The 16,804-nt window shown below is 45.9% G+C and overlaps 1 protein-coding gene across 2 annotated transcripts in view; it reads right to left on the bottom strand.

Moving 5' to 3' along the window:
- DGUOK (deoxyguanosine kinase) overlaps positions 1 to 16,804 on the bottom strand; it is a 38,117-nt gene that overhangs the window by 2,049 nt on the left and 19,264 nt on the right. For both annotated transcript variants that reach the window (XM_014542249.1, XM_005869419.2), the window contains exons 3-5: positions 13,368 to 13,555; positions 9,302 to 9,449; positions 1,858 to 1,973 (exon numbers count right to left, since the gene is read on the bottom strand). In XM_014542249.1, the coding sequence (XP_014397735.1) occupies positions 1,858 to 1,973; positions 9,302 to 9,449; positions 13,368 to 13,555 (452 nt within the window). The remainder of the gene's footprint in view (positions 1 to 1,857; positions 1,974 to 9,301; positions 9,450 to 13,367; positions 13,556 to 16,804) is intronic.

The following is a 16,804-nucleotide window of genomic DNA, read 5'->3' as shown; positions in this document are numbered from 1 at the left end:
ACGCCATAACGACCAGTTGCTATGATGCCTACTGTGGCCAGCAAACCACCCCAATTGGGGAGGGGCAGACCGGCCAACCTCCCCATGGCCCCTTCCCCCAGTTGGCCCCATCCCCACCCCCGATGGGCCCCCACTACCTCGATCGGCCCATGGCCCCTTCCCCCAGACAGCTCTGTCCCCGATCAGCACCCCCATACTCTGATCAGGGGCAGGACCGGCCAGCCAACCACTCATGGCCCCTCCCCCAGGCCACTGGCCCCTGATCAGCCCCTCCACCCCATTCAGGGGTGGGGCCGACTGCCCCACCACCCACAGCTCCTCCCCACGGCTGGCCCTGCCCCCAATTGGACGCCCCACCCCAATTGGGGGCGGGGCCCGCCAGCCAATCGACAATGGCCCCTCCCCACAGCTGGCTCAGCCCTGATCGTTTCCTCCTCCCAAAAGGCCTGGCCCCGATCCACCAATTGGAGCCAGGCCAGCTGGCTGGACCCCACCCATGCACGAATTTGTGCACTGGGCCTCAAGTATAATCATATTAACTAATGTCAACCCAATAAATTCAATAAAAAGTAAAATAAATAAATAAACCAATTAATATGTTTAAATTGTTACAAAGATGCAAAGAAATTCTGTCACCTAAGGAAACATCATTTAGCCCTGGCCAGTGTGGCTCAGTTGGTTGAGCATTGTCCCATGCTCCAAAAGGTCTCTGGTACGATTCCCAGTCAGGGCACATGCCTGAATTGTGGGCTCGATCCCCAGTAGGGGACATACAGGAAGCAGCCGACTGATGTTTCTCTCACACATTGATGTCTCTCTCCCTCCCTCCCTCTCTCTCTCTCTTTCCTTCCCTCCCTCCCTCCATCCTTCCTTCCCTCCCTCCCTCCTCCCTCTATCCCTTCATCTCCCTTTTTCTCTAAAAACGTTGATAAAGCCCTAACTGGTTTGGCCCAGTGGATGGAGTGTCGGCCTGCAGACTCAAGGGTCCCAGGTTCGGTTCCGGTCAGGGGCATGTACCTTGGTTGTGGGCACATCCCCAGTGGGGAGTGTGCAGGAGGCAGAGACGGGTGGTAGTGATGGTTGCACAACATTGTGAATTTATTTATTTAATACCACTGAAATGTTAAGATGGTTAAGATGGTAAACTGTGTTATATGTATTTTACCACAATAAAAAAATTAGGGAGAGCCCTTGCCAGGTGGCTCAATTGGTTGGAGCATCATCTCGTATACCAAAAGGTTGCTAGTTCAATTCTTGGTCAGGGCACATACCTATGTTGTGGGTTTGATCTCTGGTCAGAGTGTATAGGGAGACAACTAATCAATGTTTCTCTCTCACACTAATGTTTCTCTCCCTTCCTCACTCTCTAAAATCAATAAACATACCATTGGGTGAGGATAAAAAAGAAAAGAAATATCATTTAGTCATTAAAAAATTCAGTAAAATTAGCTGGAAAGACAAAGGCTGAAATTTCTCTTTATTCTTGAGAGCCCCAAACATTTTAAGTGACAGCATACCACACTTGAAGGGAGGAAAGGCCAAAACTAGAAATGTCAACTTAATTTCTCTAAAATTTTTTAGCCCTTCACCCTGAGCCAACTATATCATCATCACCAATCACCAAGTACAACCCAGTGGAACTTTAAAAAAACAGAAAGCTGGGGAAATAGACTCTAATAAAATCTCTTGGAATATACAGATTACACCCACTATTAAATTTCTGAGTCGGATAACGCTAGACATTTCCAACCACTTCCAGGACATCCTGAACCTTCCTCTGCGGCTGCATGTTGAACTGTATTTGAAGGGCTGGCTGTGGAGAGCAGGCCTCTGTCTGCTGCTCTCTGCTCCACTTACTTGGTGGTCTTGTGAACAAGCCAGGCCTCGTGTTGACCATGAAGCTGCTCAAGATATTCCAGCTCAATTCCTCTCTCTTCTTCCCTGCCCCTCCGGTGTAGTCTCTTCAAACAAACCTGAAAGATAATAATCCCCGTGCCCCGTTGAGCTCATTTGTTTTCTTGGCTGTTACAATGCAGTCTTGGGGGACTCTCAAACCCACTCAAGCGTTCTATCACGGGCTCTACAAGCCAAGACCTTCCTCCTGTGGTCTTGTTTTCTCATTCAATCACAGGTTAAGGGCAAACATTATCCACCCGTGAATCTGGAATCACCTTTCTTTTTCCTCCTCTCAACCACACCCAGGAAGTCACTGCATGTTCTTTAATCTCTCTCCAGTTCATTCTCTCCTTGTCTCTCTCTTCTCTACCCCAGTCATGTCCTTATCACCTCTCACCTGAACTACAGCAAGAGCCTTCTGGCTCTCTGCCTCCTAGCGACGGTGATGTGTATGGGGAGGGCCCAGGCCTAATGTCAGAAAGTCCAGGATAAAATTCCTGTCTCCACCATGCACTAGCAGTGCAACCTTCATGGGCTTCCATTTCCTCGCCTGCACTCTCCCACAAGTTGCTGTGAGGATTCACCCGGGTAAGCATGCCACATTCCTAGTCACAGCTGTTCTTTCCTCTCAGTCTGTTGCTCAGTCCTCCCTTCCATAGGACTCCAAAATAATGGCCTTCCTCTCCTTGCCTAAAACACTTCACAGGCTCATTGCATACCTACAGCCACCACCCCTGGGTTCGAGCAGATATGAGTAGCATTATATTTACGAAAGAATAAGTAATCGGAAATATCTCTTTCAAACAGCACTCACTGCAGCAGAATGCAAAATCTGCATAGGTCAGACAAAAAGCAAAAAAAAAGGGGGGGGGCGGTTTGGGACTAACTCTCCTTCCCTCCCTCCTTCCAGAGTGTGCTATCTCCATTCTGCTCTCACATGGCAGAAAAGTTTGAAGCACAATGGCTCAGAGAATGTCACCTTTACCTGTCACAAGGCCATTCCTGGAGTCTGGGCACTTCTATGTCTCCACTCTCAACTTCCTTAGCTCCTCTCCTGGACCCACTGCTTCAGCCAGAGCTGCACTCCTGCCTGCAGGCAGGCCACGCTTTCACCCCTCCACGCTTCTGCTCCAAATGTCTGCTTTGCCTGACCTGCCTTCCTTCCTCTCTGCCTGGCAAACATTTCATCACTCAATGTCATCTGTCCTGGAAGGACAGGTGGATTAACCCACTGATTCAGGACTACCCTCTTCCAAACACTTAAAAAACCTATCCCAAAATGTAAACTTTATCCCCAAATACAGTGCACAATATTCCCAAAGACGTAGTCTTTGCTGTTTCCCTCTTGTCCTATCGTCCCTCTAAGGCAGCGGTTCTCAACCTGTGGGTCGCGACCCCTTTGGGGGTCGAACGATCCTTTCACAGGGGTCGCCTAAGACCATCGGAAAACACATATATAATTATATATTGTTTTTGTGATTGATCACTATGCTTTAATTATGTTCAATTTGTAAGAATGAAATTGGGGGTCACCACAACATGAGGAACTGTATTAAAGGGTCATGACATTAGGAAGGTTGAGAATCACTGCTCTAAGGCAAGCATATCAAGCTTGTGGCCCACGGGCCACATGAGGCCCACAACGAATATTTTTGTGGCCCAGCCAATATAACGGTATGTAAGAAATGTTTTAATAACAATTTCATAACTTAATGACCAGTAATTGAACTGTGACCTCCTGGTTCATAGGTTGACGCTCAACCACTAAGCCACGCTGGCAGGGCATGTTGCTCTTCTTTCCATGTAAATTCTAAGGACAGCTAATATCATTTATTCAATTACACTGTCCCCAGATTTTCCTATCCTATATAATAAAAGGCAAATATGCAAATAGACCGAATGGCGGAACAACTGAACAACTGGCCACTATGACATGCGCTGACCACCAGGGGGGGTGTGCGGAGCATGGCAGGCGCTGGCCATGCTGGGATGGTGGAGGTGAGCGGGGGCGCCAGACCAAGGCAGGGCGCCAGTTGCTGTCATCAGGGTGAGCCTCTGCTGGTTACTGAAAATTCTTTGCTCCCTTGCGCCACGGTCCTGCCCGGTGCTCACACCTGCTGCCAGCGCCAGCCCCGCTCGCACCCGCAGCCGGTGCCATAGCTGCTGCTCGTACCCGCTGATGGTGCTTGGCGCCATCAGCCGATACCAGTGGTGGCTGCCAGATCTGATTGCCCCTGAGGGCTTCTCCACCTCCCCCTGCTCCTGAGGGGCGATCGGGGCAGCAGCCGCCACTTGCACCTGCTGATGGTGCTGGCCCCAATCGCTCCGTGCCATCATTGGGAGTGAGTGGGGCCAGCGCCGTCAGCAAGTGGGAGCGGTGGTGGGAGCAGGGCTGCCAGCAGACAGGGGACTGGGGGCCGCGACAGGAGGGGCCGAGCGGATGGGCTGAAACCCGCCCCTGTGCCTACCGCAGCCTTGCAGCCCACAGTTCTTTTCAAGGTGCACGAATTCGTGCACTGGGCCCCTAGTTATTAATAACAAACTACAACATTTGCTAATGACTGATTACTATAATCGTGTTGCATTCATTTCCCTTACGTGCCTTATGCACAGGTGCACCATTTCTCTCCACTAATACTAGCAGCGAATATTTTAGCAGCTGAATGCCACATCATTAGTCTTGGACTGACTTGTTTGGTATGTGCAACAGGAAATGTTTTGCTTTTGGAGAACAAGGAAAATAGGTTTACTTGAGTTACACTTATTAATTTGTGCAGTTATTCACTGTCTGGTAAGTTAATGTTCAAGTAAAAATATTAATTTTTATTAAAATTTTCTATTATTTTATGTTAACGATTACTCATTTATTTCAGCCCTTTGTATTCAGCATGTCTCTATTGAAATAAACCAATGTTTCTATGAAAATTGAAGCTTTTGTTTTTTTGCGGCCCACATAAACTTAAACCTTATTTATTTGGCCCATGTTAGCCTTTGAGTTTGATGTGCTTGCTCTAAGGAGACAAAGTCACATACACAGATCTCATTCACGATCTTATGTCCAACTTTTCAAATTGATGAACAGAGACAGATATAACATGTTAATACACTTAGGACTTATGCCTTCTGGTCTCTCCCTCTTCCCTGAATCAATAATTGTCCCAAACTCAGATGAAGTCCTGTACCAGGAATTCTATAATGTAGTTATATAATAAGGAAAACAATATGCAAAATAGGGACTCAAGTGCCAAACTGTGAGGTTAGGATTGAAGTGCAGCAGTCAGATAAGGGAGAGAGCAGTTGGGCCCCAACAGTCCGACAGGTGTTTCCTGGAAGGAGCAGGAGCTCCCCCTTTATCTCTGGTACCAGCTCACTGAGCACCACTCTGAGAGCCGGCTGCTGTGCTAGGCCCTGGGCAAACACAGTGGCATTTTGGCTGTATCGGGTGACAGAGGGAGGTCTGCACAAGGTGCTCCAATGGCACAGTGGAGGGGGGCGGGGGAACCTAGGAGGCAGGCCAGAGTGCATCCTGTTCAGGGCTGAGCCCTGGGCCTGGCAGAGTAGGAGGTCAGTAAGTATTTGCTGCAGGTATTCATTTAATGTTTTAATATCTGACGTAGTCTCCCTCCGTCCATTTACCTTTTCCTCCTACTTTTATCTTTTTCATTTCTACTTTCCTTCACTCTGAACCTGCCTCTTTCCTTCCCTTTTACCTTTCTGCCCTTTCATCCCCACCCTACAGCCAATAGCTCAAGACATTTCCCCTTATTCTCCTCCCTCCCCAATCACACAGCTTTACACCCGACTTGCAGCTACGCAGTTCTCTACCCCACTGACAACCAACCAATGTTACTGACTTTTTTTATACTTTCAGAAATATTGTACACATATGTATTCTTACCCCCATATTTACATACACATATCTACATATATCTTTTAAAAATATATATATATGTAAAAAGTGTCCTACTATATATTCTGTTCACTTTGATTGTTTCCATTAACTTGCTTTTACAAACAATGCTGCCTTGAATATGAGACATTTTGCCCACGTGGGCGTACATTCATGGAGTAAGTTCCAAGGAGCATAATTAATAGGTCAAAAGGCATGTGTATTTGCTGGTATACACTGCCAAACTGCCTCCTTAGAGGCTAACCACTCTAAATGCCCGCCAGCAAGGTAAGCTTCAGGATTTCTAAACATAGCAAAGCTCCCTAAGTTTCCTTTCAGAGAAAAATGTTATCAGAATTCATGAAAATGCATGTTTTTAAAAAATGTGACTTTATGTTTTCAATTATACACAAGGGAAGAGCAATTTTTATAAAAGCTTTATTTACTCATTCATTGCTGGCAGGCCAACACTGATGCTAAGGTCTCTCCTATTAAAAGGCTAACATTTCCTTTTTGACTATTAATTTGCTTAACAGAGCAAACTCTATCCGGCAGAAGTCTAGGTAAACTATTCTGAGCATTTGGCATAATTCTTGCTTTACTGACACAGTTGCAAGAATTACTTAAAAAAATCCTGCACAAACAGTGCTTCAGTCTGGTCCCTCTTCACCTCAGTCCCATGGGGAGGACACACCTGAATGTAAATGGGAGATAGTATGTATTCAAATGAGCTTGGGCGGGACCCTTCTGCCCATCTGCCCCAGTCGCCTCACCCTCCACCCTCAGGAAAAGCTGCTGCTTACACTGCTTGGAGGCAGAGGCAGAGGCAGACACTGATGGTGACTGCTAATGGGCCAGCCCACTGCTTCCCAAACGCAGGTGCCGGTTCCCAGCCTTTCCACGCGGTCTCCCTGTGAACAGTGCCTGGCAGGGCCGGCTCTTTGCGGCACGCTGGCCGGCTGCACTCTCTCTTCCTGAGTCCCTGGGGTTGGGTGGGGACACTGAGGCCCAGCCATTTCTCTTCTAATGTGTGGGGTTTTTTATTTTATTTTATTGTTGGCTTGCTTGCTTTTTGGCATTTAGGGGAGAAGGTGGAAAGGAGCAAAAGGCCCTACTTAGATCCGTTTCCCGTGCTCTGAGCTCATGTTTACAGGGCTCTGCACTGGAACACTGATCACTGTGCAGCTCTTTACCTGGATGTTTTAACCTCTGCTCTGCTCTTCTCTTGGATATAGTTACTTCTTAATCTCATAGGAGAGGTCAGGGTGACTTCAGGGAAAGGCTATCAGAATTCCTGGGTCCCTGACTCCAATGCCATCAAATCAGCACCAAAATCCCCAGCCAGTCTCTAAACAAACTATTTTTCTTTTTCTACCACTAGGTTGCAATAATCTTTCAACTCCCCTCATTCTTCCCAGCTGAAATATCTCCATTAGTCTCTCCGAAAAGGTGTATCAGCCACGCCACCACCATAACAGTGGTCACCACCACCGTCCACATCAATGCCCCTTTCCACAGTCATCCGGGTGCACCAGAAGCCTCTCTTGCTTTCCCTGCTGGGTCCCAGTTCAACCTCAGCTCCCGGAAACAAAGCCTCTGCAGCTAGCCAAGCGCCCTGGTTCACTCTCAGGAGTGAGTCCACCCGCTTCCTTGTCATCAATACTGTCTTCATGGCACTGAGCTGATTACGTGGAAGTTGTTTCTCTTGGAAAAGGTTAGGTCAGCACTCAATCCCGCTCATGCTCAGCCCCCAGCCCACTGCTTCTTGCAGCCGGCCATCTCATGACTCCTACTAGAAACCCATCACCCCTTCAAACTCCAACCACAATCCTCACTCAGTCCCAAGTCCACAGCCTCTCACTCCTCCTTGGCCCTGGCCATGAGCCCTTGTGGGACCAGGACTTTCCTCCCACCATGAACCCATTCTCGGCTACTTGAAGCCATCCTCTTTGGCAAGGTCTCTTTCCCCTAATCACAGACACCAATCCCCCAGCCCGCCACCCAAGTGTAATCACTTTCATAACACACCTCTTCTATTAATACTCGCAGGCAATGAGGACTAACTGAGAGAAGTCACATAATTGTGACCCAGCCAGTCAACTTGCAAGGAGTGCATCTAATTTCAGCTTGCTTCTTATCCCTGAAGGTTCTAGCCCTGTGGCCTCACTGAATCTTTAGTGCAGTTTCACTTTAAACCGTAGACCCTATTATTTCTGTGGAATCTCTTTATTTCCTTCTATGATCTAGTTTCTGCATCACAATCTCCAGAAACTACTGACACAAAGGCCCCAGTATCTGGTCCCATCACACTCCTTGCCTCTTTCCTGGCTGCCACTTCACAAGGTGAGTCCTTTCCTTCTTCCCGGTCCTCTCCTCTCTGGCTCCGGCGAGCCTGTGCGATGGGGCTCTCCCACCTGTTTTCGGACCCTACTCAGCCTGCTCTCAGGCTTCCTCCTGTCCACACGGCTCAGTCCTGTCTCTAAGAAGCAAGGCCTCCAGCCTGAAGAGAGCTTTCCCTCCTAAGACTATGTGGGCTATCTGGAACTGGACTATACATTACAAAAATGTCTCCAAGGCTGAGAGCAACACATCTCAAAAATATCTCCTGCCTCAATAACTCTCTCATCATAGGTGTTTCTTTCGCTCTTTCTCTCCCTGCCTCTCTGAAATCAATGCAAATGTATTTTTAAAAAGCAAACCTGTTTGATTCAGAATCCCACTCCAGAAAAGCCCTTAGAGATTGCTGGTCTGAGCCACTGGATTTAAGAGACAAGAACCTCTAGGGAAAGGTTTCCAGGGGCTGCCCAAGGTCACTGCCAGTCAGCAGGGGCCAAGATCACTGCCGTCTCCAGGGACTCCGGTGCTCCCTCTCTGATGTTACCCTGTTCTGTGCTTGGCTGGCTCCAAGTCAGAGAATCATGGAAAGCAACTTCTGTAACTCCGGTGCTCCCTCTCTGATGTTACCCTGTTCTGTGGTTGGCTGACTCCATGGTCCAAGTCAGAGAATCATGGAAAGCAACTTCTGTGCTCCATCCTGCCTTACCGGCAGTATCCTCAAGGCTCAAGAAGGGGCAATAGCTCAGGGCAGTCCCAGGATGAGGTGAGGAAACCGTCCTCTTCACCCCCAATTCCCATTCAGAAAACCACTAAGACCAGCACAGAGGGAGGGAAAAGTGGAGGCAATTGGCTATAGGTTACCTAGTCGGAGGGTCCAACCTGTAAACCCTGGGTGATAACAACAATGCTCCCCCCACCCCCTTGCTCTACGACTATGTTGTTGCTACATCAAGAGAGACCCTTTCTATGCAATTAATTGCTTCAGCCCTCTGCTGCAGAAAGCCTGCAGGAAATGGGGCGCTGGATGTTAGAATGGGAGTGGGTTTACCTACCTCTCCGTGCTCCAGATAATACCCACAGTCTAATTTCTCCAACCAGGAAATACATCAGGGACTTAGGGGACGTCTCCTCTTAAGTTTCATATGGCCTTTAAGTCAAAGGCTATGGGTTCTGCATTACCTGGGGAGTAGCCTGAAGGTAGATGAAGCCATGTAATTGGAGCCGGCTGGCAAACTCCTGCAGGAGAAAAGAATGCCAGTCCTGGTAGATATGCCACTCCATGTCATTGAGGGAGCCATTTTCAAACAGATTCTTTGCAAAGATATACCTGGTTGGAAATGTAAGCGGGGTGGTGGGAGGGGAGAAGAATGGGAAATGGAATGGGCAAAAGAAAGAAGCAGAAAAATCAATAACCAACTTGCTCCACGTCTGTTCAAACCAATGAACCCTTTTCAATGTTGAAGAAATCTGAATTTTTAACATATATCCCCCTCCTGCTCAACACTAAGATGGAAAATAGCATTTAGACTTTAGAGGCCCAAATCAGAGCTCTCCAGACGAATCCAGGGGAGGAAAGAGGGTCCTGGAAGAGTGTATTTATCATTGGTCACTAACCACTTTTCCTGCCGGAAACCAGTCAGAACATACGGCAAATGGTGCATGCATACTCAAACGTTTGAGACTTCCTTATTATTACTGTAGCAGCCCCCAAACAAAAGCCAACCGAGCATAAAGCACCCACCACAAGTCATTTAAAGACTGAGGGCTTCTGTGTCTCCAGGCTGCTGAGCCAGCCTGCTGTTTCGCTGAGAAGTGGAGAAGGGGCTGGATCTCCATAGGTGGCATCACCCATGAAGCAGGAGATGCATTTCCTACTAACTGCGGGATTACCAAGGAAGCAGACTTTCCTCCAAAGTACACGAGCTCTTTCCTTGCTTCATCTGCTGCTGAGCCTCCTAGACATAGGAAAGCTAAAGCTAAAAATCGACTAGCTTTGCCCCTTGCTTACTTACTAAAGGAGCATCTGGTGAATAGGAAATCAGAGCCAACCAGAAACCATGGCTTCAGAAGGGTCAATTCTGCTTTCAATCTCAGGCATCTTGATACAAAACACAACTTACATCCTAAACAATGAATTGCAGTTTCTAAGGCAACGCTCAGCAACTGGCCACTTGTGAGAAAATGAAATTCAGAATTCTTGTGTACGAATGGCTCAGGGAAGCATACACTGCATGGTTGTGTGTTGTGATTAAGAGAATGGGTTGCAGAATCTCATTCCGGAGTCTGATCCTAGCTCCAGATATTCACTAGCTGTGTCACTGTGGGCACATCATCAAACTCTCTCAGCCTGTTTCTTCCTTTGTTTAAAGAGAGAACTGTAGAGGCCTGGCTGGTGTAGATCAGTGGTTGAGAGTCAGTCCGTGAACCAGGAGGTCACGGTTTGATTCCTGGTCAGGGTACATGACTAGGTTGTGGGCTTGATCCCCAGTAGGAGGTGTGCAGGGGGCAGCTGATGAATGATTCTCTCTCATCATTGATGTTTCTCTCCCTCTCCCTTCCTCTCTCTGAAACCAAATATGATTTTTAAAATCATATTTTAAAAAGGAGAGAACAGTAGAAACTAACTCACAGAGTTGTGAGGATTGTACATAACTCACAAGTACTTAGAGGAGTGAATGGCACCTAGTATTCAAGGCGTCTTAACCGTCATTGTAACTACTTCTTTGCACACTACTTCTTCTATGAAGAAACCAATTTGAGAGCTCTAGAGGTCAACTCTTCCAAGCTGGAATTTTAGATAGAGCCGAACTAAAGGTAAAAAGAGGTGACTTCTGCAACTCAATTTCTGAAAAATCTTTTCCGCTTCTTCACAGGTAACATGGAAATTAAGATCTATATAGAGAAACTGACTTTCGGTTAATAAGCCCTATAAAAGGGCCCTCCCCATTTTTCCAAAGCCAGGGGTGATGGGGGGTGAGGAGAAGGGCCCGGTGCTGAATGCTAAGGGGAGAGAGAGTACCACAGCAGTCTCAGTGCAGGGGCTGCCAAGAATCAACTTAAGAACCTGCTCTAAAACCACATGCTATTGTTTCTCATAACTCGAACAGAAAAGATTTCAATTTCTTCCTCCCGTCATCCACTCTCCCAAACAACCCGTGTTCCTCCTTTGAAACACACGTAACATTCGATCACACGTGCAGTCTCAGAGCTCCCTGCTGGACTAAGGTCACTGTGAAGGCAGGGAGGGGTTGTGTTTTGCTTCCTGTTGCAGCCCCCAGGCCTGGCCTGGTGTCTGCACCCTGGCGACACTCAACGTATCTGTGCTGAGTGAATGCACACATGAATGAATGTTTAAGAGTGAAAAGGCTCTAAATTACCATCAGGACTAGAATGTGTAATTAGTTATCCTTTCTGTCTCAAAAGTGCTCCTTCTGAAGAAAACATCTAGGATGTGGTAGCTGCCTATAGTGCAATCAATTCTCAACTCTTCCAAGTAAACGGTAAGATCTATCTTGTAGCTTCTGAACAAAATATTTCTTTCTCTTTTTTTAGGATGTTTATTTATTTTTAAAGATCTTTATTGTTGAAAGTATTACACATGTCCCCCTTTTTCCCCCCATCGACCACTTGCCCGCCGCCCCCACCCCCACCCCCAGGCCTCCACCACCCTATTGTCTATGGCCATGGGTTATGCATATATGCATACAAGTTTCTTGGTTGATCTCTTCCTACCCACCCACCCACTCCTGCCTTCCCTCTGAGATTCCACGGTCTGTTCCATGCTTCTATGTTTCTGAATCTATTTTAAACAAAGTATTTCTATTTCTGAGGGGTCTCTCACATGCCTACCTCACTAAAGGGCTAGAAATGATGTTGAGTACATTTCCAAGTAACCTAGGTGGTTCTATGCAACTCATCTCCTAGTCCAGGAGGCACGGCTTGGGAGAGGAAAATAGGAAGCAGTATACCCAACAGGTGAAAAAAAACAACATAAAATCTAGGGCCCAACCATTTGTAATTCACAAATTTAGCTTTTATAAAGAGTGGGCTCTCCCTTGCAGTACACAGCAAGGGAATGCATAGCCCACAGGGTTTGTTTTACATATCTTGTGTGATTTTAAGTAACATTAAAACAAATCACATCATATTAACAATCATACCCTTATTTTTTCCCTCCAGGAGGCTTTATGGAGCTCCAAAAAGTAGAACAAGTTTGTCTAACTTGGAATTAAAGGGTAACCAACAGTGTCTTCAGAAGTGACTGGACAATGACAATGCAGCATTTTCCATTTTGATAACTCAAAGGGGCTTAAGATAGACCATGATGCTTTAAAGTTTAAACCACCATTGCACACCAACACAGGTCATTCAGAGCCTCAGGTCAAAACAAAACAAAGCAAAACAGTAGTATCCAGATCAAGGCACCCTCGCTTGTCTCCAAATGGCTTAAGTCGCAGCCTGGTCTCATGGCACAGCCAGGACTTCTGGAGCCTGGATGGACTGCCTCCTCTGGAACAGATGAGCTGAGTCCCCAAGTTAGCTGCTGGCCTTCATTAAAAGTGACTCCACACCTCACTCCCTCAGGTGGTCAGGGCAATGCCCTTCCCGTGACCTGACATAGGCAGTGTATGTCCACTATAGACTCGGGCCAGCACTATAAGCCCTGTCACATAACAAGGGGTCAAAGAAGGATAAATCTAAAACAGTCATCAATTTCACAGTTGTGCTATTTCTTCTTAGAAATCCTTCCTTGAAGAATAAAAAAAGGATGAATATATCTCTGCCATCATTTTAGAAACACACATTTTTAATTCTGCTTGCTGTCTTCTTCAAAGTAAAAACCAACCACTGAATCACTTGATTTCCTAGAACACACACTGCCTCCTTTTTTTGTTTCCCACACTGCTTCTTAATTGTCTGTTCTGTGCCTTTTAACATGTAATGTTTTTATTAGGTATCTACCAGCTGGCCTCTGTGCCAGAAAAGAATAGGAAAAATAATCAGTGGCAATGTGGGAAATTTAGTGCATGTAGTTTATGAAAAATATAATTTCCTCTCTTGATATATATGACAGCCCTGAGGAACTGTAAGTCTGAACAAATCTATAAAGTGTTGTCTTTAAAAAAGACAACGATTTTTTAAAGTTTAATGTTCAATGACCAGAGTGGTGCAGAGTCTGAGCAAGAAGAGAAAACATGCAGCGCTGAGCGTGGGGCTCCTGACTGGGGCGGTTTCAGGGTCTTACCTGTCACTGTACACAGACCTCTCAAAGATCTGTACCCCTTTCTTGGCCTGTAAGACTTTCTCGGGGAAGGGCTCCAGCTGCATTTTTAGGCGGCTCATAAAAGAAAATGTCTGGAATGTGTAGGACCATCGTGCTGGCTCCCGGTACATCAAATCCAGCAAGTTTCCGGGATTTAGGGTACTGAAGGCCTGGAGGGAAATTACAAAAAAAGAGAGAATTTCCTAGAAGGCATGTTTACTTCATGGTGTTTACCTTCTCCCCCCCCCCCAACAGGTTTAATAATCAATGCGAGAAGCAATTACAAAGGTTTCCTTTAGTCAATGCTACGTAATTAAAGAAGAGATTTTCCTACTTTATTAGACAAGAATCTGATAGAGGGAGATGACATGTCACGTTCAACATACCAGAGAAGAGCAGAGGAAGGACCACACATAGAATTGAGCCGTACTTACTGATTGGTGGATTTGTGGAGTCTGTCTGAGGGGGAGTTAATAGTCAATAACCATCTAAAACTCTACTGGGAAACAATGTTTTCTATTGTAACACTTTGTTGCCTCCCTTTGGAGCTCCCTTTGTCACTATTTGTTTATAAAACTTCAACCCAGAGAAGAAAGCAAGTGATGGCTTGATGTGAAAATACGACAAACCAAACAGAATTCCCTCGCCCCCCCCCCCACCTCTCTCTCTCCTCTCTCTCTCTCTCTCTCTCTCTCTCTCTCTCTCACACACACACACACACACACACACACACACACACACACACGGGCTACAAGTTTTTAACAAACAAAACCCTCCTTCCTCCTCCATTCTACAGACTTTATGGAGGACCCACTTACTCGGTTCGTGCAGGTGGCATGTGTGGGACACTCAGGAGCCCTGGATTCTTTCCTGAGCTCTGGCATGACTCAGGGCAAAAGTGAGTTTTGCACAAAGCACTCTGGACCCAAATTCACTCAGTCACCATTAAATGAAGGCTTATGTGAATGAGGCATTACATGAGCTAGGTGCTACAAGGGATATAGAAAACATAACTAAGATTTATTTCCATGTTCACTATGCTATGTTATCTCATTTAATCTTCAGAACAGCTTCATGAGGTAAGTATACTATTATGCCCATTTTCCTGTGGAGAAAACCCACTTGTCCAAGGTCTCATGGTAAGTACTGAATGAGGTATCAAACCTGGCTTCCTCTAACTTCTTCATTCTAATATTTCTCTATATAGGAGCAAGCAAGACATGATTCCCAAGCTCAAGGAGCTCACAATGCAAAAGGGAAGAGGATGACAAGGACATAAAGAGCTAGAATATAAGGCAGAACATGTGATGAAGGGCTGCTCCCTTATGGTGGAAGGAATCTGAGAAAGTTTCTGGGGAAAAAAGTGGCATTAAGCTATGTGGAATGATATGTGAATTTTCATAGATGGAAATGGGGATTAAGAAAAGCATTTCAGGTAGAGACAACGATACAAGAGGGGAGAAAAGGTTGGATAACCACAGTGGTCTAGTTTGGCTTATTATCATCCCTACATTCCAAAAAGGGTCCCAGACCTTCAGAAGGCTTCAGCAGGAGCAATACATGTAGAGCAGAGTGAGTCACAAAATGATCTCCCCTCTTTCCAGTCCCCCAAACCACAACACACACCAGCCTGACAAGCAGTCCCTGGCTAAGAGCTGGAGGTAGAAGCAGGGGAACAAATCTGAATCAACTGGCACCTCTGATGTCACTAGCCTGTGGTGTGGCACAGACTGAGCCGGCATGGAAGCCCACTGAACGAGTGGGGCGCTGTGCTGACAGATGTATTAGGTTGACTGGGAGGGGGCTATTCCACCAGCGGGCTTTGGGTCACCAAAGGGAGACTGTTCCAGAACAAAAAACTGCACAAAGGCCTATATAATTTCTGAAAGAAACATTTCAGCCACAGAACAAATGCAAACATCATTTCTAACATATAAACAAATAGAGGAATAATCATTGGATATAAAAATATTCAGCAATTCAAAAGGAGAGGATCAATCTGTGTGCTCAAGACAAGCAGCCTCTTAGGAGACAGCTGTTGCCAAAAACAGGAAAAAACAGAAGAATCTCATTGAGATTCAAGAGATGGCCACATTGATAAAAACAGGCTGTCATAAAAAAGGGAGCAATGTGAAAAGAACATTCTTAGACTTAGAGGAGAAAAATACAATTTCCAAAACAAAACACCCAGTGAAGACTGCAGTAAACCTGATGACTGAATGTCATATAGAGTATCAGCTCAAGAAATTCTCCCTAAAATAAGGGGGGGCAGAAAATTATGAAGAATGAAAAGACATGCATGAAGGTCAGAAGGACATCTAGTGTATATTGCAATATCGTGGGAGGGTTGGTTTTTCTTGTTCTTTCTTTACTCTGAAAAGATGCATCAACATGTAATGCCACCTGTGCTTCATCTCAAGCAATTAATTAAATTGCGAATCATACAACTTTTCAAAGACAAAGCTACCCAAGCAAGGAAACAATTTTTCTTCTCATACAGAGAGATGAAATGCAACCCTCAATAACAACAAGAGTCACCTACAGAGAAGACCACTCCTCATGAGATGTGTGTCTCCTGCACATCAAATGTCACCATCACTGAGAATCACTGTCTAATAGAAACCCTTTGTATCTCTAGGTATGTAAGAACAGAAATAAAGTTTAAAATCATGGTACAACTCGGAGTTACAGTCAGAAGTAACTGATCAGATGAAAAAACCTGATCAGTTACCCTAAAAAATTTCTTAAAAAAAACTAAAGAATTGTTTAAATTCTTAAAAAAATTTTAAAGAAATTTTTTGACACAAGATTTTCCACCAGAGAAATCCACTGAGTACCAGAAAAGATTTTACATATATGGGGTGTCCAAAGAAATTGTATATATACTTTGAATAATTAATTCCAATGGGTTAAATCTGAAAAGAGAGAAACATCAATTGAGCTATCAGCTATTAAGTGTGTACACATTTTTTTTGGGACACCTTATAAATATACTAGAGGCCCAGTGCACGGATTCATGCACCAGTGGGGTCCCTTGGTCTGGCCTGCGCCCTCGCAATCTGGGACCCTTTGGGGGATGTTGGATGCCTGGTGCATGAATTCGGCCCGATCCCTGCAGGCCAGGCCAAGGCCCCCACTGGTGCACGAATTCATGCACGCCTCTAGTAGTATGCATATAAGATATTTGGTTAATCTCTTCCTGCCTTCCCCTCTCCCCCCTTCACTCTGAGATTCATCAGTCTGTTCCATGTTTCCATGCCTGTGCGTTGAGCGTCTGCCCCCGGTGGTCAGTGTGCATCATAGCTACTGGTCGAATGGTCGCTTAGGCATATATATGTGTGTGTATACACACACACACACACACACACACACACACACACACACACACTAGAGGCCTGGTGCACAAAAATTTGTGCACT

The sequence above is a fragment of the Myotis brandtii genome, unplaced genomic scaffold (genome assembly GCF_000412655.1).
Source record: "Myotis brandtii unplaced genomic scaffold, ASM41265v1 scaffold294, whole genome shotgun sequence".
Taxonomy (NCBI): domain Eukaryota; kingdom Metazoa; phylum Chordata; class Mammalia; order Chiroptera; family Vespertilionidae; genus Myotis; species Myotis brandtii.
Note: the sequence above shows the minus strand (reverse complement) of the source record. Positions and strands in the feature narration are given on the sequence as shown.